General features: G+C 51.8%; 1 protein-coding gene across 3 annotated transcripts in view; it reads right to left on the bottom strand.

Moving 5' to 3' along the window:
* TNR (tenascin R) overlaps positions 1 to 27,813 on the bottom strand; it is a 432,700-nt gene that overhangs the window by 32,249 nt on the left and 372,638 nt on the right. For all 3 annotated transcript variants that reach the window (XM_070077163.1, XM_070077161.1, XM_070077162.1), the window contains 9 exons: positions 18,665 to 18,754; positions 17,391 to 17,654; positions 16,577 to 16,846; positions 15,284 to 15,403; positions 13,911 to 14,057; positions 10,127 to 10,246; positions 6,002 to 6,145; positions 4,880 to 5,010; positions 3,833 to 3,965 (listed from right to left, as the gene is read on the bottom strand). In XM_070077163.1, coding sequence (XP_069933264.1) covers positions 3,833 to 3,965; positions 4,880 to 5,010; positions 6,002 to 6,145; positions 10,127 to 10,246; positions 13,911 to 14,057; positions 15,284 to 15,403; positions 16,577 to 16,846; positions 17,391 to 17,654; positions 18,665 to 18,754 — 1,419 coding nt within the window. The remainder of the gene's footprint in view (positions 1 to 3,832; positions 3,966 to 4,879; positions 5,011 to 6,001; positions 6,146 to 10,126; positions 10,247 to 13,910; positions 14,058 to 15,283; positions 15,404 to 16,576; positions 16,847 to 17,390; positions 17,655 to 18,664; positions 18,755 to 27,813) is intronic.

Genomic DNA, 27,813 nt, shown 5'->3' on the forward strand with positions numbered 1-27,813 from the left:
GCTATCTGTTGTCTCACTGTGTAGGGTTTTCCAGTCTTCGTTAAAGTTCATAACCTCAAAAACTGAAGCTTGTGTTAGAGTAGACTCCAGAGTTTTCAGGAAAACCCCACAGAGCAGCTCAACCTCGATGGGGGACTGCAGGGACTGAAGCAAAGACCATGAAAGAAACCTTCTCATTACCCCTCTCTAGGTACCTCTACAAATGACTGCCTCCGCTTAACCTCAAGGTCAAGACAGCCTTTTTTATAGTGTTCACTGTCCCTGAGGATGAGCTTAAAGCAAGAGCCTTGTTTGCTTTTTATAGGATTAAAAAAGACAATGAAACCTGCCTCTCCGAAGATCATTTCACCAAGTCCCTGTCGCTCTGCGGGGAAATGTGTTCCTCATTTATATTCATGTCTCTAAAAGACAAGTAGACCTTGGATGAAATTTCAGGAGGCAGTACATTATAAATAATGTATCCATATTTTTCTCTTCCATACTACTTGTATTTAATTCCCCCCAGAGCTTTGTGCAAACACCAGAGACAAGAGGATAGGAAGCTATTAACATGATGGAAAGAAAGAAATGGGTTTATGTTGTGTGGCAGGAACACAACAAGGAAGACATCTTGAGCAAAAGAGGGTACTTTTCTTTTCTCTCCTCTGTCTCTGTCTCTCTGTCTCTCCCCCTCTCTCTCTGTCTCTCCTCCTCTGTTTCTCTCTGTCTCTGTCTGTCTCTGTCTCTCCCCTTCTCTCTCTGTCTCTCTGTCTCTCCCCCTCTGTCTCTGTCTCTGTCTGTCTCTCTGTCTCTCCCCCTCTGTCTCTCTCTCCCCCTCTGTCTCTCTCTGTCTCTGTCTCTCCCCCTCTGTCTCTGTCTCTCTCCCCCTCTGTCTCTCTCTGTCTCCGTCTCTCTGTCTCTCTCTCTCCCCTCTGTCTCTCTCTGTCTCTCTGTCTCTCTCTCTCCCCCTCTGTCTCTCTCTGTCTCTGTCTCTCCCCCTCTGTCTCTGTCTCTCCCCCTCTGTCTCTCTGTCTCTGTCTCTCTCTCCCCCCTGTCTCTGTCTCTCTATCTCTCTCTCCCCCTCTGTCTCTCTGTCTCCGTCTCTCTGTCTCTGTCTCTCTCTCCCCCTCTGTCTCTCTGTTCTTCTCCTGACTTTTTGTCATCTCAACTCTTTTACAGACCATTAGGTAGGCATCTGTTTGGAAAGAGTCATTTATCTTGGGCCACTCAGGACAAGGTGGAGATGCGGCAGTGGATGGAGGCCTCTTTGGGCCAGATTTTAAGCTCTGTTGCTCCAGCAGAGCAGGCATAGAAAACAGAATCATCAGCTGAGAGCTGTCTGTCTTAAAATAAATAGGTTGCTGCTAAGTAGAAAACTCCAGTACGGTCAATGAAGTCAGAAAGAGTGCTGGCCGTGAACGCTGGCTTCCAATTCCATCAGCCCTGGTTGCCATCAGTTAGGGGCCTTCCAGAGTACCCATCAGGCGTCTTGCACGGCAGGTGCCAAGTCAAGCCTGGGGGTCCAACCTGGCAGCCTCCATTCTTGCTTCTGATTCCACCTTCCTACCAACGCAGACCCTAGGAGACCCTGGTGATGACTGCCTGCCACCTACGCGGGAGGTCTGGGTTGAGTTTCCAGCCCTCGGCTTTGGCCAAGCCCAGCTTTGGCTGTTGTGGGCATTTGGGGAGTGAACCAGAGGATGGAAGATTACCCATTGTCTGCTTTTCAAATAAAATGAAAATAAATACAATTTTTAAAAATTTTGTACTTGACTAGGCTAAGACTAGGCTAGGAAAGGGGAGGGAAGGAGTGAAGAATAGGCAGTGAGGACTCAATACTATGCGATGATCATATGCCTTAGTGTAATTTATTCAGGGAAATTTGCATCTGTGTGGCCGTCTGAAATTAGAGGGACTTTGAGCATCATACTCTGAGGGTAGGAAGATACTTCCAAAAATTCACAGAAAACTGGTGCAAAGAACTTTTGAAATCCATGCATAGTTCGTTTTCATGATATACAATTTACAAGGTATTTTTTACAAAACTTTATTCATTTTGTTTACTTGAAACACAGGAGGAGGGAGAGAGACAGAGAAATCTTTGATCACTAGGTAACTCCTCAAATGCCCACAACAGCCAGGAACCAGGAACTATATCCAAGTCTCCCACTTTGGGTAGCAGGGACCCAAATACTTAGTCATCACTCCTGCCTTTCGCATATGCATTAGCAGGGAGCTGGATGGGAAGCAGAGGCCACCTGATCCTTGGCACTCCAGTATGGGATGTGGGTGTCCCAAACAGCTGCTTAATCTGCTGTGCCACGATGCCCATCCCAAAGAACCCTTGAGGACGCCTTGTGTGTACCTCTTTGCCTCTGCCACCCTTCCATGGGTATTCTGAATCTTCCTCTTTAGCTTTGTTCCATCAGAGTCCACTCTGCCAAGCTCTGCAGCTGATATTTAATTATTCACCTCAACCAGTATCTATTATCTCTCTGTGTGCCTGGCTTTATAAGGCACTTTCGCATGCATTACTTCCGTCCACAGATGTTTCATCCAGCAAACAGTCATTTCAGGGGTTCTGCTAAGTCTCCAAGACAGGGCCAGAGAGATTGGGTATGCATCAGTGACTTGGGTTTAAATTTGATCTTCCCAGTAAAATATTGAAAAGGGTAGAGAAGCAAGAAAAGAAAATTCATTCATTATCTCACTACCTCACAGAACCGTGGGAGACATCTGGTGTGTCTGGCTGGTGGTCTGTGCTGTCATTTACAATGAGTAAGTGGTGGAGCTGGGAGACTTCCCGTCACCTGTTGGGGAATGGAAGGATGGGCTTTGGAGGATGGACAGGAATCCCACCTTCCTGCTTATCTGAGATGACAGATAGGGAGAAGGGGCAGGCTCACAACTGTCTCATTCGTATGCCCACTCCCAGAACGTAGGGCGAGGGAAGAATTCAAAGCCTGAGCTGGGAATTCGTGTGTTACAAACTATAATGGGCATTGTGGGAGATAACAAAAAATGGTTACACCGACTCCAGGGCTAGAACATGTCCCACTCTAGAGTTACAGGACCTTGGTGAGTTCCTCACCAATTTATGGCCAAATTACCTCATTTGTGAGACTTAGATAATGCACGTAATGCAGTTAAATAGAGTATGGGACGTCCTGTGCAAAGGCTGGGTAGTCGGTTATTTCTCGTTAGAGCTAGTGGACACTTTCACCCCTTACGGAGTGTTTTACAAGAAGACCCAGTGGCTTAGAAGCAGAGGCTGTGGTTCAAGTTCTGCCCCACTTCCTAGCCACCTGAGTCTTGATCCCTTGCGTCTCGGTTTCATCCTCTGTGGAGTGGGACGCACACGGCCGCCCTCACCCCGTTGATATGAAGATTGAATGGGGACAGGAGGAGTGTGAGGGTGCCGTGTACACGGAGGAGAGCTGTGGGCTTAGTATGGAGGGTTCAGGGCTGCTGCTTTGACTAGCCACACCCCTGCAGGCAGGAGAGAGGGAGGGAGAAGAGAAGGACAACTGCATGGAAAAACACGTGAGGAAACTGAAGGGGAAAGAACGTGATGCCTTTACTGGACGGACCGGAGATCTGCACGTCTGGTTCCTGTGATTGCCTTGGTGGCGAGCGGTGTCCTGGCAAGGGAAGAGGCAGGTGAAAGGCTCCTCCTGGGCCAGGCCCAGCACGGGAGCAGGCGGCATCGGCGTGGCCTTGACTCCCTCACCTGTACTGAAGGCGGTATTGGCGTGGCCTTGACTCCCTCACCTGTACTGAAGGCGGTATTGGCGTGGCCGTGACTCCCTCACCTGTACTGAAGGCGGCATCAGCGTGGCCTTGACTCCCTCACCTGTACTGAAGGCGGTGGAGGTTGTGCTGCTCCGGGAGGTTTCCTGGGCTGCCTGCAGGAGCACTGTGTAGTCTGTGCTCTCCAGGAGGTCCTCCAGTCGGATCCACGTGTCCTCTGCGTCCACAATCAGCTCCTGCGGGAGGCGGGGAGGAAGGAGCGAGCGGAGCGTGACCGGCTTGTCACAGGGGAGAGTGGGGTGGGAGGAGTCAGATCTACCGCTGGCGAGGTCAGCTGCCCAGTGGCCATTGCCGTCCTCTGCCTGCCGCCATAAGCCTAGAGGAAGCTCCCCTGGGAGAGTTAGGCCAGCTGCTCTCTCCCAGATGCACACTGGGGTGACTTCAGGACCTGGATTATTGACTCCAGTGTTTTCAGATTGCACTGGGCTCCCTTGAGGGCAGAGAAGGAAGCTGAGCAAGCGAGAACCTAGGCCTCCCTACTCCCATCAGACTGGCCCTGCTGAAATCTCTTCTGTATATTGGGTTCTGCATATGATTTCAGTTGCAAAAAGGATTCCACTGCAAACAAAGATTGGGAAACCAGGGCTCTAGACGAACTGTTTCAACTGTTGACATCAAACAAAAATGTGTCTTCTCTTTACTGTAGGCTGTATTGATGTAGCATTTGTAATGCTTATTGAGAGGCAGAAAAGTCTGTTGAATTTGGTATACAGCTTATGTTTGCTTGGTCCTGTTACAGACAATTCCTTCCATGTACTTAAACTTGCCCGTGTGCTTTGTGTCTTCATGTTAAAAGTTGAGGGATAGATAGCCCACTGTGTAGAGGAGGGACAGAGGCTCTGAGCAGATTGGTGCTCTGCCTCCCTGTGTGAGGCATAGCATCAGGACCAGGGCTACCCCAGGTCACCTGGCCTGCAGACTGGCAATCTCCCATCCAGGTTGGCTCCACATCCGTAATGGGAAACCTACTTGGCTCCTTGTGAGTCAGTCCCACCCCCTCCCTCCAGTCTCCACTGGTGCATCCATTGGTCAGTTTTCACACGGCTATCCTTGGGAGAACTGCTCTCTACCCTTTCCGGCAAACACTCACCTTGCGGCTTCCATCGGCGGATTTGTAGGTCAAGACGTAGTTCTCGATCTCTGCCCTGGGAGGCTGCCAGGAGATGAGGGCACTTTGTCGGGTGACCTCACTGGCGGTCAGGTTTGCAGGAGGGTCCAGCACTGTAAACGGGAAAGTCATTGCCAAGGTGGGTGTGCCTCTGCAGCAACTCCCAAATTGACGTCAGGCATGGGTGTCTCATCCAGCTCTGTGGTCTCAGGGCTGCGTGGGCAGGCTAAGGGCACTCACGGGTCAGAAGACAATCGTTCACTGTGCTCTCTCCCCCTTCCATCATCTGAATCTTTAAGCCTGGCTGTGACATCTTTCAGTCTGACCTATACCTGGGACTCAGACATTGTCAAATCCACACATCTGTGGGGCTGGCTCTGTGGCACAGTGGGTAAAGCCACCGGCTGCAGTGCCAGCATTCCATATGGGTGCTGGTTCGAGTCCTGGCTGCTTCACTTCCAATCCAGCTCTCTGCTATGTCCTGGGAAAGCAGGAGAGGATGGCCCATGTCCTCGGGTACCTGTACCCACATGGGAGACCCAGAAGAAGCTCCTGGCTCCTGGCTTCAGATTGGTAGAGCTGCGGCCATTGCCACCGTTTGGGGAGTGAACCAGCAGATGGAAGACCTCTTTCTCTCTGCCTCCCTCCCTCCCTCCCTCTGCATCTGCCTCTCTGTAACTCTGCCTTTCAAATAAATAAAAAATCTTAAAACCCCCACACATCTGCGAGTTCACTCTTGAACTAGAAACATGTCTGCTGGTCTCCTGGCATGACTCCGCCTCGCAGCCCTCTTCCCGCGTTCTAGCCTTCTACTCTCCATCAGATTTTTCTGGATCAGATGCATTCCTGGTGCTGGCTTCTTCTGGTCTGATTCTGCTCCTTTAACCCAGATTTAAGGTGAGCGCAGAAAGCATGCACGTGTGCCGGCTGACAGCTGCTGCTCACTTGCACTGGATTTGGGCCATAGTCAGCCAAAATAAGAACAGCTCATAGCCACACTGTCCAAGGCCCACAGACTGTAAGCTCACCCACCACAAAGACACTGAGTTTCAGGAGCTACAAAGCCACCAGGCATATCAGGTAAGGAGGTGAGCATGTACTCACGGGTGGAGAAGTTGGTGCTGATGGCTCCACTGGTGAGAGGCCCGCTGGTGGCATACATGGTGACAGTATAGTGGGTGCTAGGGAGCAGGTCAACCAGCTGGAATTCCTCACTGACCCCGTCAACCAGGATGGTCTCTCCAGCAACTGAAATCAGATGAACGCGGATCAAGACTGAATAAGGCTTCCCAGCATAGGCAAAGCCTGCTAACCCAAAGGGATTTCACAAGGATCCGGCATTACAGAAGTCTGCAAAATTGTGGGAAAAAGTCTTTTCTGAATAAGCTAGGTTATTATCTTATTCCATGCATATATTTCCTGCTATCTCTATTTCGTAACTGAGAAATATATTTCATATGTGGAGGCCAAACTGTCTTCTCTCTAACTTCTGTGCAAGCCTCTGGAGTCACAAAGAATACGTCAAATGCTTTGTCTACATGAGCCCTTCCTCTCCACCACGCTTCCTAGTCAAGTCCTCGCTCCTCTAAACAGAAAACTCAACTCCACTTCCCACTACATTTATGTGACAATTGTAAAACCTTCTCAGTTCTGGTTACCTTTCTCTGGATCAATGATAATTTATCATGTTCATATGGAATTCAGAATTCAAAAGAGAATTGAGGGGGCTGGTATTGTGGCATAGCTGGTTACAGTGATGGCATCCCATACGGGTGCTGGTTCACATCCTGCCTGCTCCACTTCTGATCCAGCTCCCTGATACTGCACCTGAGAAAGCAGTGGAAGATGGCCCAAGTGCCTGGGGCTCTGCCATCCATGTGGGAGACTGGATGCAGCTCCTGGCTCCTGGCTTTGGCCTGGCCCAGCCCTGGCCATTGTGGCCATCTAGGGAGTGAGCCAGCAATGAAAGATCTCCCTCTCTCTATATAAGACTGCCTCTCAAATAAATACATAAATAAATATTTTAAAAAGAGAATTGAGAACAATAACTGACGAGCACTGAACAATGAGACAAACAAGGTCAGCCTATACTTTTACTTGTGCCATTTATATTAGTGTACTAGGTTTGGGGATTATTGATAATTACTGATAGAAGATTCTTTTTATAACCACTCCTCTTACCTGAAAAACCAACTTTACATAGTTAATTTTTTGTACCATGGGTATTTATTTCAGCTGCATTTTGCCTGATTGAATTCTGGGCCTGTTTCAGTTTATGAAAATATTATTGACGTTGAATCCCATGGATTGCAAGTTTTGTTTTATACACACATTTGGTGAGTCTGTTATGTCTGAGTTTGGTCAAGCTGTTGATAAAACTGTTCAATAGTTTAGGGCCAAACCTTCTAATGGGCGATTATAATACTTCTGAACCCTGAGTAGTTAACAGAGTTTATTAGGCACATCTCCAAATTTGGTAGGGCCAGAAGTTTCAGGTTTCTGTGGTCTAAAGACATAGAAAGGCACATGAACAAGTTAAAATGCAAATTGACTCTTTGGAAGGCACACATGATGACGTTGTCCTCTGGACATCCTTTGCAAGACTGTACCGGTCAGTTACACTCACACACTCTCCCATCTCCGCAGGTGCAACCAGGCTGCTCTTTTTCTTGGATGTTTCACTTTATCTAAGACCTTCATCCTTTCTCCCTCTGCAACACCTTGATCCGAAATTATAGTAGCCTTTTGGCTGCAGCCCGTGGTGCTCTGTGCTTGGCTGTATCACACCACTGCTTATGTTGAGTCGTAATTATTTACATCTCCCTGTGATTACTAGGAGTTAGTTCCTTGAAGACCAGGACTCCTGTTTTGCTTCTGAATACTTATAGACCTACAGAGTATGTGGCCCCTGAGAGGCTCTCAAAAGTATTTGCTGAGTGAGTGATGTTAATAGCTATGAAGGAGTGGTGTGCTTTGTCTGACTCTCTTAAGGGAATGAGGGAGGGGTTGGCAGCAGAGGTAGGGCTGAAGCTAAGGCTTGAAGGATGGATTTTCTAGGCATTCAAGTGAGGAGGAATTTCCTGGAGAAGGAAACAGCGCGTGCAAATGCATGGGGGCTTGCAAAAGCACAGTGAGAGTTCAGAAACACAGGACCGTGGTAGGCATGGAAGAGCTGGTGGATTTTACGTGCATACGGAGGTGTTAGGAGGTACCCATAGTAATGACAGCCATTCCTTGAGGGACCATTCAGTCAGCTCCAGCTAACTCCAAAGACAATCCATCATGCATTTTTTTACATCTTGACTGATGACTAACTGGCAAGCGGAGTTTTCTAATGCCTTGTTGAAATACAAATGTGTTGGCAAATTTCCCAAAAAGAGCGAGGAAGAGGCAGGCATTTGGCATAGCAGTTGAGAGGCTGGTAGAGAGGCCCACAGTCCATATGGAAGTCCTGGCTCTGCTCCTGACTCCAGCTTCCTGCTAATGTGCACCCTCAGAGGCAACAGTAATGCTTAGTAAGGCTTGGGTGGTTGTGTTCCTGCCACCCATCGGGGAGACCTGGATAGTAGTCCCGATTCCTGGCTTTTGCCCCAACCTAGGCCATCACAGGCACTTGTATGATGAACTCTCTCTCTGCCTCTCAAGTGAAAATAGATTAATAAAAATTTAAGAAAGAAAGACACACAATGGTTTTGATAAAACAGTGAATGCGTTAATATGTAGTAATCACTAATTTTCTAATTTGTGTAACAGTCTGTTTTAGTGTTTACATTCCCAGACTTTGACAATAATTTTACTTCTTTTTTTAAAGATTGTTTTATTTATTTGAGAGGTAGAGTCACAGACAGTGAGAGAGACAGAGAGAGAGGTCTTCCATCCATTAGTTCACTCCCCAGTGGCCACAACAGCTGGAGCTGCACCAATCTGAAGCCAGGAGCCAGGTGCTTCTTCCCGGTCTCCTATGTGGGTGCAGGGGCCCAAGCACTTGGGCCATCTTATTCTGCTTTCCCAGGCCATAGCAGAGAGCTGGATTGGAAGAGGAGCAGCCGGGACTAGAACTGGTGCCCATATGGGATGCCAGCACTGCAGGTGGAGGATTAACCTACTGTGCCACAGTGCCGGCCCCCAGTAAGTTTACTTCTTTGCAACTTATAGAACTGGGTTTCTCTGCCATTTTGAAAATTAAAATATTTGCCTGACTTCTGGCCTCTGGTATATTTATTCTCCGATTTCTTAAATATAGCCCACAACAGTGCTGGGGTCCCATGTTTAATTTAGTCAGGAACATAATTTTCCTGAGCCTAGAGACTTGGAGTACAGAACACTGTTTGGCTCTGGATTTCTCTGGTCCATGTCAGCTAGTGTAAGGTGAATAAGCATGATAAAGAAGATACTGAGGCCGGTGCCGCGGCTCACTAGGCTAATCCTCCACCTAGCGGCGCCGGCACACCGGGTTCTAGTCCCAGTTGGAGCGCCGGATTCTATCCCAGTGGCCCCTCTTCCAGGCCAGCTCTCTGCTGTGGCCCGGGAGTGTAGTGGAGGATGGCCCAAGTGCTTGGGCCCTGCACCCCATGGGAGACCAGGATAAGTACCTGGCTCTTGCCATCGGATCAGCGCGGTGCGCCGGCCGCAGCACGCCAGCCGTGGCGGCCATTGGAGGGTGAACCAACGGCAAAGGAAGACCTTTCTCTCTGTCTCTCTCTCTCACTGTCCACTCTGCCTGTCAAAAAATAAAAAAAAAAAAAAGAAGATACTGAAACTCAAGATTTTCTGTTTGGTCAACAATTTGGGCTGGATATGGGCAGAGAAGACCAAACTGATGAGTTTAGTAGTTCTGAATCTGTTTTGACGTGTTAGTTTGTACAATTTGCTTCAAACTTGGTCCTGTAACTTCAGTGTTCTTCTTAAATATCTAGAAAAGTCTGCTTTTTTGTCTGTAGCCTTTGGAGGCAAGTCTTTACTCAATTCTGAGTTTGCCTTCCTACTGTTTTCTGTTTTTCTATTTGTCACAGGTGACATACCTTTCTTACATCTTTCAGATGCAGCTTTCTCAATTCCTATAGTCGATTAAATTGGCAGCGTTGAGGGCTTATAGCATAACCGAAGCTGGGAGATGTCGAACTGGTCCCTCAGATGGACAAAATCTTTGTTTGTTCGCTTCCATTCTGGTCTGCAGCCCCAGTCCCCACCATCCCCACCTGCCTGGCACAAGGTCCAGCAGACACCCACCTGCAAAGTGTGTCAGAACGATGACGTAGTTCTCTACTTCTCCCGCGGGCGCCTTCCACTGCAGCAGGGCTTCCGTGGGAGTGATGTTGGTAGCCACCAGATTCACAGGGTTATCCATGGCTGAAACAGAACAGGAGGGCATCAGCCAGAGAAAAGAAGACCTGCAGGTTGGAAGGGTAGCAACCTATCTGGAGTCCCACTCCTGACGCGTGTCTGCTGCTGCGCTGGGCAAGATAGGGGAGACCTCGCCCCTCTGTCCCCTCTGGTTCCAGCAGCCCCTCCTCTTCTCCCTTTCCTCCTTCCTCTCAGCTGACCAGTTCTCCACTGCCCCCAGATCTTCCTTTCAATTATTCCACTAACTTCCTATGTGCAGAGCGCTGTGTCTCAGGTGGTATGGGGGATTTCAAGGCAATTCTGTTGCATTGGAGACATTTGCATAAGAACACAAGGAACCACCATAATTCTTTAGCTAAGGAGATACGCAGTTTCCAGACTGTTTGCCATTTCATAAGCGTAAGGGTGTGCCTTGTGGGCAGATCCCTGGGAAGAGCGCCGGAGCTCCCGGAGGACAGGGATGTCCTGGTACTGAAATCAGGAGGTACTCAGGGAACACTTGGCTGCCTGGGTTTGCGTTGCCTCCCTGGTCACATCTGATTAGTGACTTCTTGTGTCCCGACTCAGAAGGCTCACTAGAGCTCACTGAGTCCTGGTGGTCTCTCTCATTGTGCTGAGAGTGGAGGGGATGGCCACAGGTTTCTGTGTCACAGGCCCTGCACCACCTGTCAGGGAGAAGAGCGCTTGTGTGCTTGTTACAACACCTCCTTCCCACCCTTCCTTGCCCATGCTTAATTTTTTTTTTTTTTGACAGGCAGAGTGGACAGTGAGAGAGAGAGACAGAGAGAAAGGTCTTCCTTTACCGTTGGTTCACCCTCCAATGGCCGCCGCGGCTGGCGCACCGCGCTGATCCGATGGCAGGAGCCAGGTACCTACCTTGGTCTCCCATGGGGTGCAGGGCCCAAGCACTTGGGCCATCCTCCACTGCACTGCCGGGCCACAGCAGAGAGCTGGCCTGGAAGAGGGCAACCGGGACAGAATCCGGTGCCCCGACCGGGACTAGAACCCAGTGTGCCGGCGCCGCAAGGCAGAGGATTAGCCTAGTGAGCCTCGGCGCAGGCCTGCCCATGCTTAATTAAGCCTCTGCTCTGCTACTGTGTTTCCCTTCCCTGCAGCTGGGACTTATTTAGAAATCTGGGAAAGAAGATCTGCTATTGAGCTTTTTAGTTTCTCTAACTGAAAGCTTTTTATTTTTAAAATTTTCATTTAGCTATTTTCATTTTACTTAAAAAGCAGAGAGAGAGAGAGAGAGATTTTTCATCCAGTGTTTTACTCTCCAAATTCCTGCAGTAGCTGGGGCTGGGCCAAGTTGAAGCTAGAATTTATTCTAGTTCTCCCACATGCGTTGTAGGGACATGAGTACCTGTGCCATTATCTGCTGTCTCCCAGACACATTAATAGGAAGCCGGATCAGAAACAGAAGAGATGAGACTCAAGCCAAGCACTGTAACATGGAATGCGGCTATCCCAAGCAGCGATTTAATCGCTGTGCCAGCACCTGGTCCATTTGTTGTTTTGGTTCATCTGTGTCCCTCCTCACAAAATAGCAACCAGAAAATGTCTTTATAATGTAAAGTTTGAATTATGTGCACAACGTGCGCCTTCAAAGATTTCTTCAAATGCCACCCTTACGAGACTACAGTCGCCTTGGCCTCTCAGAATTCCATGGGATCACAAGACAGCGTGGCGTCCCGAAGGAGCGCTTGTTTCTGGAAGTTGTAAGAGCAGAGACCTCAAGCTAAAACATCCGCAGTTAACTAAGGTGCTGCTGCGAGCAGCCTAGTGATTGCCAGTTGGCAAAGTAGCTCTGTGTAAGTTGTCAGGAGGCAAGTTGGGGTGGGTGCCCCACTGCATATCTGTTTAGAGATACCTGCTGCCGATGGCTAAGAGCCCAAGCGGTGAGGTGTTGATCTAAGGTGCTGCTCTCTTTTACTTTGGGGACCAGAGGCCCACGCAATCCGTTTTATTGCCCTCAGTGAGAAAAAGAATAATTGAGGAAGGTAGGGAAGGGGCTTCTTTTGGCACCTGGAACATCACTTCTGGGCAACATATGTTGAAACTTTATCGGAGAGATCGTTTGATGGATAGGGAAAGACGATTGAAAACACGGCTGAGTTCTCTGCGCTCAAAGGCCTGGAAAGAGACTAGGGAAGAATAGAACGTCCTATGCTATCTTTTTCAGAAGAACCACTTTGTGCTTGCGAAGGACTAGTTCTTTGGCCACTACTCAGACATACTCCTCCGGAGCTTGTGAGAAAGTCTGTAAACGCAGGGAGGAATTCCAAGCTACGCTTCCTTGTTCAGGAAACACCACTCTCCAGGGAAATGAAGCACCCTCAGGACATCCAGGTGTTCCTCTAATGAGGCAAGTCGGAAGTCTGCCCGTGTGCTGTGGGAATGACAGCTTAACTAGGAGAGTCTGTCTGGGGCTGGGGACGGGAACTCTGGCTGAGCCTTCCGCTGCCTCGCAGAGCAAGTCTCTGCCAGCGCTGCACGGTGTGCTGCCGATGGGCCAGAGCAGGAGAGGCCGTGGAGCTGTGCCGGGGCCCTGGGCTCAGGCTTGTTTTCCAGGGGAGGCCATGGGATGTGGGCTTCCCCGTCCTACTCTCTCAGAGCTCAGGCTCACCGCCACCTTCCATCTCTTTTCCTCTGCCTCATTACACAGGTGCTCACTGAGGATGCCAAGGCCACCTGGACCCTATTAGCTTGTTGGAGAGCACAGAACACCAGGCTTCTGTGGGGGACCCAGAACACCCCCGGGGCGGCATCACCACCACTGCTTCTGTCACAGGTGAGGGCGTTACGGCCACTTTGTTGCTGCCTTCCTGCCGAGAGCATGAGGTCAGAGCAAATGCAGCTGCTTGGTGCTCCCCGGCCACATGTGACACAGACGGGATGTGAGTAGGATACCAGTGCTTTCCTTCCTTGAGAAGAAAATGCCTTCTCTGAGTCTTTTCAACAGTTGGATTGCGGTTGGGTTAGAGGGAGGGCGGTGGCACAGTAGGCTAAGTCTCTGCTTGGAATGCCTGAATCCCACGTCAGAGTCCTTGGGTTGAGTCCCAGCTGTTCCACTTCCTACCACTTCCTGCTAATGCATGTCCTGGGAGGCAGCAGATGATGGCTGTAGTATTTGAGTCACTGCTGCCCATGCGGGAGACCTGGATGGAGTTCCGGGCTCCGGGCATTGGCCTGGTCCAGCTTGGACATTGTTGGCATTGGAGAAGTGACAGCAGATGGAAGTTCTCTGTCTACCTCTATCTATCTACCTACCTACCTACCTACCTACCTATCTCTATACCTATCTTTTCTCTCTGTTGCTTCCTTTCCAATAAATAAAGATAAACATCTAAAAACTCAGAGGGGATATTCAGATTTCTGTTCTGAAATTCACTTCCATCTTCTGTCTTTGAAAGGACACTTTTAAATCTTAAGTTCCATTAGAACCTCTAAGAAAAACCAGTGAGGTTCCCAGAGGGTGACTGTGAACTCCTATATTAGAGAGGACTGTTGAGGAGCAAGGGCACAGGAAGGTGAAGGAGCCCCCAGGAACAAAGCCCCAGACCCTGGAACCAGGGTCGCCTCGTGAGCCAGAACAGCGGGTCTTTGCCTCTTGTGTTTGCTGCAGGTCCTCAGTCGGATCCTGACCGACGCGGCAGGGAGATGTGCCCACCTGTGTGCACCAGGGTGCAGATGCGCTCACTCTCCTCCCGGCCCCGCACGCTGTTGAGGCTGATTTCGTATTCGGTAGCTGGGTTCAGTCTGCTGATGGTGAATTCTGTCACTGTGTTGGGCACCACCGAGCTGTCCAGCCGTCCCACTAGGGAAGAGCGGAATCCACAGTTAACGCTCAGAGGCTCTCTCACGAACGCAGCCCGTGGTCCCGTGCACCAGGGGGCGCCCAGTGGCACAGACGGGGTAGAGACGTAGCGCTCAGTAGGCAGGAAAGACGGATGGGCCGTGGGCTGGGTGTGCTGGCTTCTGAGGGGGAATTGGCGCCCTGTTTATACCGGTTGGTTTTATGGGCTTCTTGGAGCAAAGAAAAATAAACTCACTCTTAGGGGTTTTTCTGGCAAACTGGTCTTTCCAAGGCAACTGTGTGAAGGTGATCCAGAGGGCACACTACAAAGAGGGGTCCGTGCAGCCTAGAAAGCTGCCCCACCCTCGCTGGAATGGCTGTTCTTCACTGAGTTCCCAATGCCACACACACTAGCAAAACTGGCAGGGGGTGGGAGGTCTGGACCAACCTCCTCTGCCTCATAAGTTGGCTTGCAGGGTGGAAGTAGGGCGCCATGGCTGTGGTCCCCTGCTGGGCTCCAGCTGGGTCTCTAACTACCCCCCACCCCGATTGGAGCGTTGGACGTAGCACTCTCGGGAAAGTGCACGTGAGCCCGGCTCTCGGCCAGTTCTTTTGGGACCCCTTGTTTCTCATCACCCTGCCTAGATAATGGTGGCCCACTGCCTCTGCTGGGGAAGGGCCTGCCTTCTGGCTGAATGCATTGAAGCCTCTTTTTTTTTTATTTTTTAATTTTTATTTTTTTTGACAGGCAGAGTGGACAGTGAGAGAGAGAGACACAGAGAGAAAGGTCTTCCTTTTCCATTGGTTCACCCCCCAATGGCCGGTGTACCGCGCTGATCCGAAGGCAAGAGCCAGGTGCTTCTCCTGGTCTCCCATGCGGGTGCAGGGCCCAAGCACCTGGGCCATCCTCCACTGCCTTCCCCGGCCACAGCAGAGAGCTGGCCTGGAAGAGGGGCAACCGGGACAGAATCCGGCACCCCGACCGGGACGAGAACCCAGTGTGCTGGCGCCGCAAGGCGGAGGATTAGCCTAGTGAGCTGCGGCGCCGGCCGAAGCCTCTTCTAAGAAGGCTCTGTTAAGAGGACAGCTTGGCTGCTCCTCACCAACCCCTTCTCATGAGATGGAGCGAACCAGAGAGCGGACAGCAGACACAGGTCGGGTTAGGGGCCAGGCCCTTTGTCCCGCAGTGATCCTTGCCCAGCTGCGGATCCCAGTAATCTTGCTGAGGGATCACATAACTCGGTTACCTTGGGTGGGGCGATAAGACACGCGGTAGTAATCAAAAGAAGCAACAGGAGGGCTCCAGGAGACCGTGACTGAGTCCTTGGTCACGTTGCTAATCGTGATGTCCTTCGGGGGATCGATTCCTACAAGGGCCCGAGGAGTTGGGGGGAAAGACAGGAAGCACAGTGTGAGAAAGGAACTCCTATCCCAGGCTTACATAATGCACGGCGATCAAGAGTCAATTGCATCCCGGAGGAAAACTAGACTTTGCAACCAACCACAGTCAGGCTGACGTCTCACCTGAACCCTTGTAGATACAGCCACAGCCACGTTCATGGAGAAGAGTTTTAGCAACATGAAGCCAGCTGGCAAGGACTGTGTCTGTGCAGCCATTATTAGCTGTGAGGGTCAACCAGGAACGTCCCTTTAAATCCATTTGTTTTCTTCTGACCTGGGAGTAACATTTTCTCTGGGGCAATTTCTCTTGGATAAATCCAACTCTGCCTCTATCTCTTATTTGTTAACAGCCACCTTTGCTTCATTTTGAAAAAAATAAAAAACTGCCTATTGATTGTAGAGGAATTTCAGGGCACAAGGCCAGAACAAATCTACTTTCCTAAATTATATTTCATCTATGCTCTGTACTTTTTTTTTTTTTGACTGCTAGAGGATCTCCAGGTTAAATCAACTGAGTATTTAATCCACTCGTCCAGTCTGTGAGCTCTGTCAGTGTATAGGAAATTACCTAGGCATACATGTTCTTATTCCATTACACCTGTTCTTACACCGCTCATTTTGGGGACCGTTTCGTGGATAATCTGATGGGAATGGGCCAGTGAATCTCTGAGTGCCTGTCTCTCCAAATAACACGCAAACGGACCCCGTTCTCTGAGTGCCAGGTCACTGGTTACACGCTAGCACCCTGTGATCGGGAAGACGCACGATTCGCATCACCGATCTTGCTGGGCACTAAGCCGCGGCTCTGCAGCAGAGGAGCAGGCGTGTCTTCACTCTCCAGGCCTCCTCTCGGAGAGGCGCTTTCCGTGATGTTTTCTCTTGGGCTGGACTAATGCATGCAGTCCTTGGCCACCTCGAGGTGTTGGCGCCGTCCTGCTTTCCACGTGGGAGTTTCCCCGCCCGTGGATCTCATGTAGCACTGGGCGAAGTGGCTGTTTCATAGCAGCTCACAGACCCTCTCTAGCCACCAAGGCAAGTCCCTAGTCCGTGAGTGTTTCTGTTCTCAGATTTCACTGGCTTGCCAAAGGCTACTGTGCCAACACGGCTCTATCACCCGCTGTCAAGTCCTCTCGCCTCACCTGTGGTGATGGAGCCCACGATGGGCTCAGAGGTCTCCGTGCCATGGACGGCCATGAGGTTGACGATGTACTCGGTGGCCGGCTGCAGGCCCATCAGGACAGCGTGCCTCTTGGTGGCGTCCAAGGAGACCTCCATCATCTCGTCCTCTTCGTCGCGGGGGCTGTAGTTCAGGATGAGTCTGTCTGCTGGGGGAGAGGGGTCGCTCCAGGTGATGTTGACGCTGGAGGAAGTCACATGGGAGAAGTGCAGATGGGAGATAGGGCGGAAACCTGCAATGCAGAGAGGAGAGGTGCCGTGGCGGTCACTGGGCTAGAAGAGGATCTCATTCCCTTGCTGAGGAGGGCTGCCCCTCACCTGCTGATCTACAGGCCCCCGCCCCCTGCATCCCCATCCTACCCTTGGACTTTTTCCCACCCATATACTGAACACTGAATTCTGGTAACACCGGAAAACGCCTCTGTGAGTTATTCTGACCCAGGATTTAAAATCTCTGTCCTGGAAGGAATTTAACTTGATCCTGTGGGTCCTCTGAGTGCCTGCTAATTTAGTGCAGGTGGGGAGAGAGGGACAGGATCAGCTACTATGTGCAGGTTATAGCAAACCAACAGGCACTCTCGGGCATGGGACAGCCTTGCTCATCTCTCCCACTCTCTTCCCACCACTCCCTCTGGATGGACTGACGGGTCTGCCCTCCCTCTGCTGTCTCCTTCGTCTGTAGGAAATGGGGCTTTGGAAGAGTAGGTTTCCTGGATGACCTTACACCTGAGGTCTGCTGATCGCGGAGCCCAGCAGAGATTTCGGCTGCCCGTGTACCTGTGAAGGCATCCACAGTGGACTCCAGGCTCTGCTGCCGACCCCTCTCAGCGGTGATGGAAATGATATACTCTGCCCCAGGCTCCAGGTCGGTCAGTGTGTACGAGGTGCTGTCCTTGGACACGGTGACTTCCGAAGCAACTCCGGAGGAAGGAGTGAAGGTAATTCGGTAGTGGTCGATGGGGCCACTGGCCTTGGTCCAGATGAGGGAGATGGAGGTCTCTGAGGAGGCTGTCACCATGAGGTCTCTGGGATTGTCGAGTTCTGTGGATCAACAGAAGTGTCCTGTTTCACACGGGCTCCTCTGGAGGGCTGGTGTTTACTGGACCACCTGAGTGTTTGCAAGCCATCAGCACTAGCTGACCAGGAGCACTAGCCTGTGGTCTCTGATGCCTGTCTCCCATCGTGTGAAGCACCTTCCCTTTGAAAGATGGCCAGGAGCTTGTCCAACGGATGGCCACTCTGTAGAAGGGCACTATTGGCTGCAACCTCACCAGATGCATGTGCCTCTGGGACAAAGCCTGCTGGTTTTCAGGCTCTCCACATTCATTTTCACCAAACCTTTCTCAGGAAGCCTCCAGGGCACACACTAGGGTGTCTCCCAGCACTTGTCCTTGAGCCATTTTGACTTGTTCCTAACCATGAGTGTGCAGGCAGCCAGATATGAGGACTTAGAGACCCTTGTCCTTGTGTTGCTCGGAAGAGGTTGTCTGTACTGAACTGAGTAATGGGACAAAGACTGGCCCCAAATTCTGAATGCAGTCCATGCTGCTTGTATCTAAGCTACTAGAGTGACCTTGAAATTTACCCAGGATTTGGAAGCAAAGCTGTAGGATCCAGAGCAACCAGGGTCTCAAGTGGACTTTTCCTCTGCTCTTGGATTTAATGGGTTGTTTCCAAGCCTACACCTTTACCCAGTGGCCTTTTTGAGGACTCCTGTGGTGCAGGTTGAAGGACACCATCTTCTACCTGCTGTGGGTTGGTCTAGAGAGAAATAAGGCCTCTTGTGGCACCAATCTATTTGGGATTTGCCACACCTGCTCTGCATAGCACTGGACAGCCCTTCAGACCATGGGGGACCAAGCACAGGGAGGAAGATGGGTCTCCATATTGGATGTCAGATGTCAGAGTTTAGGTCCAGGATGGATGTTGTCCTAGGCTGCCAGCCATTCACTGGAGGAAGGTGGGGTGGGCATGGCCTTTTGACGGATCCTGGCCTGGACAAGCTTCCATGGCTCCTGGGGCTGCCAGGTGAACCTGGTCCTCCTACTCACCAGTCCTGGCATTCATGGTGGCCGGCACACTTTGCTGTGAGTTCATGATGGCAGATATTCCAACTCCATACTCAGTGCCAGGTACCAGATCTGTTGGGAGATGCAGAAACACACATTATTCTGTGTGTGTGTGTGTGTGTGTGTGTGTGTGTGTGCCGGGTGTGGAGAAGGCTGAAAGGAGGGAGAAAATGCTTTTAGTCCCATTCAGATGTTGTGTTTATCCCTTCCTGAGTCTTCTAATTTTACCTGTAAGGAATTCTTGATTTTACCACGTGGGCAGTCCACACCAAGTCAGTAGGATAAATCGGCCAGTGCAGGGCACTCTTCCTGCAGCAGGTCTCAGGAAGGCAGTGGGACTGTGCTGGTCAGCGACCTTCACAGGTGTGCTCCCCGTGCAGTCACAGGTGCATGTTGGCTGGAACCAGGGAAGGGATTTCTTGCTTCAAATGTGGACAGGGGAGTGTAGTTGGGAGGGACAATGTGGACATGGACCTTAAAGCATTTCTTGAGTGTTGCATATACATTAGACTCCACTCTGAAGATAAGAGCTGCGGCCCCGTGGGGGCTCCCGGGTCCCTCCCAGGAAGCAGTGGTGGCTTGGCTCTCTCTCAGCACAGGCCCGTCAGACTTTTAATGCCCCTGCTCCCATGTGGGAGACCCGGAAGAAGCTCCAGGCTCCTATCTTCCCATTGGTGCAGCTCCGGCCATTGCGGCCGTTTAGGGAGTGAACAGTGGATGGAAGACTTCTCTCTGCCTTTCAAATAAATAAATAAATAAATCTTTAAAAAAAGTGCAGATGGCCTGTCACTGCCAGCTCCTCATCTAAGGTAGGTGACTGAGACCCTAGGGTACTGACAGCCAAGGATCAGATTTTTGGTTGGCTTCTGGAGCCTCCAGGAGGATGGAAAACAAAAACAAAAACTGTTCAATGAAAAGGTGTAAACCTCTTGGGAAATCCTTCGGGGGGTTAATACAGAGGTCACTGAGAGGCTCCCAGGATGTCTGGACTCCTCTTGGGTCTCTCCCTGCCCTCGTCCCGGTCTGACTGCTGCCATGAATGCTTTCTACTGCTACCGTGACACATGGCCACCGTTTAGTGACGGGCAGCAACACACACTTGTTATCTTGCAGTGCCGGAAGTCTCAGGAGTAAATGGGTCCAGCAGGGCTGTAGCCCATCCGGGGCTCTGCAGGAGGACCTGGCTCCTGGGGGCTGCCTGCATTCCTGGGTTGGTGGGCCCTCCACCCATCTTCACAGCCAGCAGCTCAGTGTCATCCGATGTGTTTTCTCTCTGGCCTCTGCTCCCGGGTCACAGCTATCCTGACGGTCTCCCCGCTACACCCGCCTTAGAGACACCTTTGTGATCCCATTGGACCCCAGGGTAGCACAGGAAAGTCTCCCCATCTCAAGATCTGTCAGTCAGCCGCATCTTCGAAGTCTGTGTTTTTGCCACATAAGGTGACGTATTCATAGTTGCTGAGGATTAGAACCATTGTTCCGTCTATCGCCACTGGCATCAACCTGATCCTCATTGATTGGCAGCAGAATGGTGGAAAACAGCAGCAGAATCACAGCACCACCCCGGGGCTGCCACGTCAGTGTGCTCCCTCCTGGCAGCTCTTTATGGGGCCCTGTGTGGGCTCCCCAGAGCCATGGTGGATTGTGATGCTGCTCACCGCTTATATGAAACGCGTGCCTTCTAGATTAAATGTGTCTTTCAGCCTCACTGTACTTTGTGAGGGTCTTCCTCCCATCGGTACTGGTTTCCTGTCCTGTTGCTACCAATTCCTATAAACCAGTGGCGTAAATACCAGAGCTTCATTCCCCCATGGAACTGGAGGCCGGAAGTCTGCAAACCAGGTGTCAGCAGGGCCAGGCTGCCTGTGATGGCTTTAGGGGATAGTCCTAGCCTCTTCCTAGCTTCCGGTGATTGCTTATGGCTGCATCCCTCCAGTCTGCCACTGCTGTCCCGTGGTCTCCTCTTCTCCTAATGAGGACACTGGATTTGGGGAGAACACTGTTCAACTCAGGACTTGTTGCTGGAGGTGATCAGGCTGATGGCCTCGGGGTTCAGGGCTTGCAGGAGGACTGGGGTGTCCTGTGCCTCCCAGCTGTGATTTCCCTCAGACCATGATTTTGATTGGAAATGCTTTGAGCAACCTTCCCTGAAGGGACTTAGTCCAGGGTATGCTGCACGGTAGCCAGAGACCCCCTCCTCAGCGTGGCTTCGGTGCAGCCCACGCACCAGGTGTCCCCATGCACGTCTATGGAAAAGCCTGCTGGGACTCCAAGCAATGCAGCCTCCAAGCCCTGTCTGGGCTGGCATCAAGATCAGCCCTCTTTTTCCTGCGTTGAATCAGCTCCATTCCTGTCCTGATCCTTACTTCCTTTCTAAACCATCAGCACCAGCAGAGGTGAAGTTTGAAGTCTGAAACTTTGAAGTCAGAAATTTCTGTTATATGGTCAGGCGCTGCCACCTTCTATATGTGTAACTTTGGTTGTTAACATCTTTGAGCCTCAGTTTCTATGGATTGGAAATAGCAACTGCCTATCTCAGAGAGCCTTTAGGAAGATGAGATTTACAGTACAGTGGCTGGCCCCTACTGATAGTAGCCGAGCAGATGGTCATCTTGCACAGACAACTCTTCTTGGATTTGGCGTCCTTTTATTATGGATGACCTCATCATCTACAAAAAGTGCCCCTGTGGGTACAGGTTGGTCCCAGGTACTTCTGTTGGTGGTGGTTTGTTGAGGCTTAGCTGTTGGTCCTGCTGGAAACCAGTGACTCGGGGAGTCAGGTGCCCGTGAAGCGCTCACCCTGGCTGGGCCGAGCACCTGTCTCTAGATTGAGTGGGTGATCGCAATGCTCCCAGATGCGTTCAAAGCACACATTCATCTTCGTCAACGTGTTGGGCGATTCGCAGGTACATCTTGGTTGCAGAAATTAGATTACCTTTGGGACATAAACTACTTTTCTCAGGCAACTGATTGAGACCTTCAATCGCTTATGACGAAGTAGAATTCTCCAACGTAGATGAAGGGTGACGGATTGAGGGAGGAAGACAGAAATTATATGTTGCCAAACGGATCTAACATGTAACGTTCCCACCCGAGTTTCTTATTTATGAAGCTTAAATGAAACGTTCAATAATTCACAGCAGAGCCCGCCTCTCCCGGAGGACGGCAGCGCAGCATTTAAAGCACTCTCTTGCCCGGCTTTCTGTCCAGGGATGGGGCTGGGGCTCTCAGACAGGCTGGTGCCTTGCTGCTCGCCTTTGATTCTCGGCAGCTTGCTTCCTGTGCTACAAGTGAATCGTTGCTCTTTGCCAGCAGGAAAAATACGGTCCTGCCGGAAAGAAAGTGTGCATCGAGTCACAGCCAGCACAGCCCCGTATCGGCACTCAGCACTCCCAAGGACCTCTCCCTTTTCAAAGATCCCACTGCTCTCTGTCAACGCTCTCTTCATCTCTCCATCCAGCTCCTGCAAGTGGTAGCATTTCAGTGGCTCGATTCCCTTTCTTAACAAAAGCCCAGAAGATTCATCCCATAGGAAACCATCACTCTCCATCCCTTAAAAAATCTCCTTTGTTCAGCCTGGTGGTTGATGCTTTTCTCAACTCTTTGACCACACACTCATTCTTCTCTGAACTCCTAAAGCACGCAGTTTATCTACTCATCAAATACCATTGAGGGTCTTCTCTGTGCCAGACACAGGGCTATGTGCTGGGGATACCAGGGTGAGCTGCACAGACATCAGCCTTGCCCCGTGAGGGATGAAAAGGGATCGGTACTGAACAAGTAAATTCATTATTTATTGAGCACTGACCCATAATATGCCAAGTCTTGAGCTACACGTGATGGGTGATCTAGAAGAAAATTAAAGGGAGGGAAGAGAGGCGGGGTTAAAAAGAATGAAAGCAGTTTCTAGGGTGTGATGGTAGCAAGTACTGTAACCATAGCTTCTTAGAGATTCAGACGCGTGAGCTCAGTGAATTCCCCTGCAGCTCTTCTGGGCAGGCATTGCTCATTAGCCACCAGGCTCAGAGGGACCCATCCCTCAGGAGGTTACAAAGCGAATACTTGACAAAGCTAGGTATAGAACCTAAGTCCCTTGTTTTGTCCGACAGATCAGTGCATGGTCCCTAAGGGTCCCTAACGGTCCCTAAGAGTCATACAGGTTAGCAGGGGGAGTGGGGTAAGCCAGGTGGAATTGGAGAGGGATTTAATGGTGCACCGTGGGCTGCTAACTAAAGGCCATTTCAGAGGGAGATGAGATCAGCATGGGCTGCAGGAGCCAAGGGACCACTTCCTGGAGAAGGGACTTGAGTCATACCTGGAAAGCTAAGATCAGCAAAGTAGAAGGAAGGCAACTTGGAATTCTCCAGTGGTCTGAATGGGGCCTGGGGAGCAGCAGTAGATTGATTAGGGCTAGCAGACAGTGGAGACCGGCAAATTCTCACCTGCACTGAGAGGACCGGCCGACAGAGGCAGAACGGCTCACTTTGTCCTGTTCAGGAGACCTGGTCTCCATGCTCACTGCTGCTCGTGGGGAAAGAAGTGGGAGAAGGAGCCCAAGACACTGAGGTTGCGTGTCTTTCCCGGAAACCCATGGTGCTGAGGTCTGCAGGTGTGCTGGGCTCAGGTGCCTGCGTGGGACTATGACCTCTTTCCATTGCGAAATGCCTGGGCTCATCTCCCAAGCGGCTGTGACGCTCAGGCCCGCCACACTGGGGTTAGGGATTTGGTTGGCCTTGGGAGATGAACTCGGGGATTTCGAGATGGAAAGAGGTCATATTTCCACTCGGGCACCTGGGCCTTGCTTCTGTACACGAGGCATAGAAGCAGCGTGGAGGCAGCACCACCTCGGGGAGAGTGGGAGACAGGCCCAAGAGAGGCTGTCTGGTATGGGGTTTGAAGGTGGGTGGACATGTGTCTTGGGGAGGGACGTCCCAGGTGGAGGGCACAGTGTGTGCCAAGGCAGGTCTGGCAAGAGTTGTGGAGGACCAGGACCTACAGTGGGGATCCTCAGGGAAGTTTTCCAGCAGTGGGGCTGGGAGGCTGGAGGTTCCACCGCCAGGGTGGCATTTGGAGGCAGAGGGTCTACTGAGAGTCCTCAAGGTTATGCCAGGTAGACAGCAGTCTACATTTCAGCTAGGCTGAGACCATCCTCAGTAGAATAGGAGCAAGTGCTCCTTCTTCCATCCCCCTGGATGAGTCAGGCTTTTGAGCCATCTCCCTGCTCTTCTGGGTGTGGGTGGTGTTCAGGCATCCAGAGAAGCAGTCTACTCCAGCCCAGTTGTAGGGAAGGGGCTGGCTGAACCAATGCACGTTGAGTTAGAAGAGCTGTCCCAAGGGGGCAAGGTCCAGGGGGACTTTCTGGCTGCTGGAGACAAGGTTCCTCACTCCCTGCCCCGTGTCTGGGTTTTTACTGTAAACGAGTGCTCCGAGCTGAAGAAGCCGAAACAGAAACTGTAGGCTCCCCACCTGGATCTTTGTCGGGTTCCCTTTCCCCCAGCATGTGACATCCCTAGTTCCTGGCTCTGTGACAAGTGCTTCTACTCGTCTCTGTGACCCACACCCCACCTTTCTGCACCCTGGAAGGAGGCACTGTATCCAGAGGGTGCCTTCCCGAAGTGACCACTTGGGGTCACTGTGACTCTGCCCAAATGAGGCCGAGCACCGTCTGACCCTGGGTCCTCCAGGCCGGTCACCCGGCCCCTCCTTCTGGGAAGAGGCAGCAGGGTGGCAGAGGAATGGCACTGGGTTTGGGGCTTGCGCATCAAAGGGTGCTGACACAATGAAGTGGACAGAAGTGCCTCAGGCAGTGTTCATCTGCCACTGGGTGCCTCCTGGAGTCTCAGGTTTCTCCCTGAAACACCCTCCTGTTCTCCAGCCCTTTGCCCGCTCCTGAACTGCAAGGAGACCACTTCCTCACCAGGGGGCCCCATTTGGGCCCTGGGGAGAAAATGCGGGGCTTGGTGCTGGCACTTGTTCCATGTTCCCCAGCACTCAGAGGCCTTGAAGGTGGCAAGTCGCATTGTGACGCCTGCCTTGTGTGTACGTGTGTGTGAGTGCTTGTGTGTGCATGCAGGGTGTGTGAGTGTGAAAATCTGCAAACATGTGAGTGTGTTGCGTGTGGATCCCGTGTTGTTTGATGACATCTGTAGGACTCTGAGCCCCTGGGATTCCTAGAGCGTGGAGCTGGCTCTCTTAACTTGCAGCTTGCTGACTGAAGGCGGGGGGGCCCTGGTGCAGGGAGGTGGCTGGTTGGGAAGTACCTGGGGAGACAGACGCTCAGGGGGGTGCTCCAGGGGTGGGTGGGAGGGGGGCCTTGGGCCGCTGGGGGAGAGTGCAGTGCTCACGTGGCCAGGCAGGCCAGCTCTTCTTGCCTTGTTTCCTGGTGCCAGGATCCTCAAGTGTGGGCTCTGTCCTTGAGGGAGGATCTGTGGGAGTCCCAGTGGCAGAGGGCAGACCCCCTGCCCCTTTAAAACATGGTGGCCACAGGCCTTTCTGATGACAGGGTGGAGGGGTCGCTCAGATGTGATGGCCGGAGAAGCGTCCACAGCTTCCATCAGTGGCTGGCAGGGCAGCTGGCGTCTCGACCAGATTCCAGTGGGGACTGAGAGTCTCCCCCCTCCTCCTCCTCTGTCCTGCCTTCCCTCCACCAGGAGTTTTCTCTGTAGATGGTTGGTTTTTAGAAAGCAGAGTAGTGTATACATTTCCTGTGACCTGCTGCCCAGTTCCAACCAGGAGGTACTGGGACGAACCTGTAGGGACCCAAGTACGGGACACAGGCCACGCAGGCATCCCCTGGGCTGAGACTTGTCCTTAAGGACACAGAAGCCAGGAGACTGGAGGAGGAAATCATTTCAGCCTGTTGTTTAGAAACAAATTCTGGCTGGCGCCGCGGCTCACTAGGCTAATCCTCCGCCTAGTGGCGCCGGCACACCGGGTTCTAGTCCTGGTCGGGGCGCTGGATTCTGTCCCGGTTGCCCCTCTTCCAGGCCAGCTCTCTGCTGTGACCTGGGAGTGCAGTGTAGGATGGCCCAAGTGCTTGGGCCCTGCACCCCATGGGAGACCAGGAGAAGCACCTGGCTCCTGGCTTTGGATCAGCACGGTGCGCCGGCCGCGGCAGCCATTGGAGGGTGAACCAACGGCAAAGGAAGACCTTTCTCTCTGTCTCTCTCTCTCACTGTCCACTCTGCCTGTCAAAAAAAAAAAAAAAAAAAAAAGAAAGAAAAAAAGAAACAGATTCTTTTTCTTTCTCCGGAGGCGAGTCTCTGGGCACTGGCTGCAGAGGCTGATGGGGGAGCGTGGGGGATGATGGGAATTGTGTGCCCCAGCCTGGGTTCTTGGGTTGCAGAGCGGAAGTGGGGGGATGTGCTTGCTGTGAGCCCTCTGTGTGACTCAAAGAGACAGGAAGGGCTTGGATTCCATGGAGAAAGGGCCAGTGGTGGCCTGAGGGACAAGGGCGTCCTCCGTGGGGAAGAGCAAACACGGGGCACAGGAGTGTAAGGACTGAACGTCAGCCACGAGAGGAGCGGGGCCTGAACTGGGGCCGGGGGAGCCCAGGCTGCCGAGGCTCTAGGGTCTGAGCTTTGTCGAGGTGACCCACAACCAGAATGCTCCCCGGGTGCCAGCTCCACCTGGGAGTACCCAGACATACAGAAATAGCTGATCTCACATCACCCCCACAGCACCTGTGAGGCCGACAGGATGCCTGGAAGCACAGGGAGTTTAAGACATTGGTGCCAGGATGCACAGCGTGAAACTGGCCTCAAACCTGAGTGGGCGCCTGCGAAGCCACACCCTACAGGTGCACTTGTCACCCGCCGGCGGGCACGGGCATCGTCTCTGGGTCTCAAGGGCAGCTCTGGCTCAGCACACCATGGGGACGAGGGCTCCCGTCCCCTGGTGCTGCCCACACTGCCGGGCTGCAGGCTGCGGGCTGAGACGCCAGGTTCTACGTCCCGGTGCCACATCGATTGAGGTTAAGCCATCCCTTAGCTCACAGCTTGCTCGCCAGCCTGCTTCTGCACCGTCATCACCCACTCAGTAGTGCAGTGTGCTAGACGCCGCCTCATTCACTCCTCACGGCAACACCACATGGAAAACGGTGTCGTCCCCCCTCTCACCCCACCTGTACAGATGAAGAGAGAGGCTTGCAAAGGTCAAGTCAGTTGCCCAAGGCAGAGTGCCAAGTCTGGGCTCTTTGCATCTTGCACAGAGCAGAGCATTCAAGCAAAACAGAAGCCTCCAGGTCTCAACACCACCCCGGCCCGTGGAGGCTGAAAGACTTTGCTCTGTAGGGGTGCAGGTTGGTCAGGAATGGAGGAAGCACAGCAACTGAGAGCTGGGATCTAACTTCTCTCCTTCCGTCCCCTCCTCTTTGCTGGTCTCCTCTGCCCCCAGAGGCCGCAGCAACAGAGCGAACAATCCTTAACCAGAGTCTCACAACCACAGACGTACTTGATTTTCTTACATGCCTGTAATCCCTTCTTAAATCATGTAAAGCTATTTGCTTTTATAAATCTCTCCAGCAGTGAGCTCCCTGGGATAATTATGTGAGATATATGCATATATATATATATATAAGTTTTTTCATAAACCCAGCTCTAGCACACAAAAAAATCCCAACCTATCTATGCCCACTCTGCTCCATAATTTTCCTGTCTCTTAACGGATCTGTGGCATTTAAATTTGGACCATCTCTTACTTTTTTTTTTTTTTTTTTGGAGATTTTAATTTTTATTTGAAAGGCAGAGAGACAGAAAGACAGAGAGTGATCTTTCACCCGCTGGTTCACTTTCCAAATGCCTGGAGCAGCCAGGGCTGGACCAGGCGGAGGCTGGGAAACTAGGATTTAATCCGGGTCTCCCGCACAGGTGGCAGGCACCAAAGTGCCTGAGCCATCACCTGCTGCCTTCCAGGGTGTGTGACTGCAGCAAGCTGGACCAAAAGCAGAAGAGCTGGGACTTGAACCAGGCACACCCATAGGGGTTGTAGGTGTCCCAGGCAGCAACTTGACCGTCTACCCCGTCCCTTGCATTTGATTTCTGTGGTAGGAGCAGCCGTGAGAGGGGGTCCTTCAGAACGGGCTTTGAATGACACTGTGTCCTCTGCTAACCTTGTGAACTTGTGAGGCTCAG

This window comes from Oryctolagus cuniculus, chromosome 7 (genome assembly GCF_964237555.1).
Source record: "Oryctolagus cuniculus chromosome 7, mOryCun1.1, whole genome shotgun sequence".
Classification (NCBI taxonomy): domain Eukaryota; kingdom Metazoa; phylum Chordata; class Mammalia; order Lagomorpha; family Leporidae; genus Oryctolagus; species Oryctolagus cuniculus.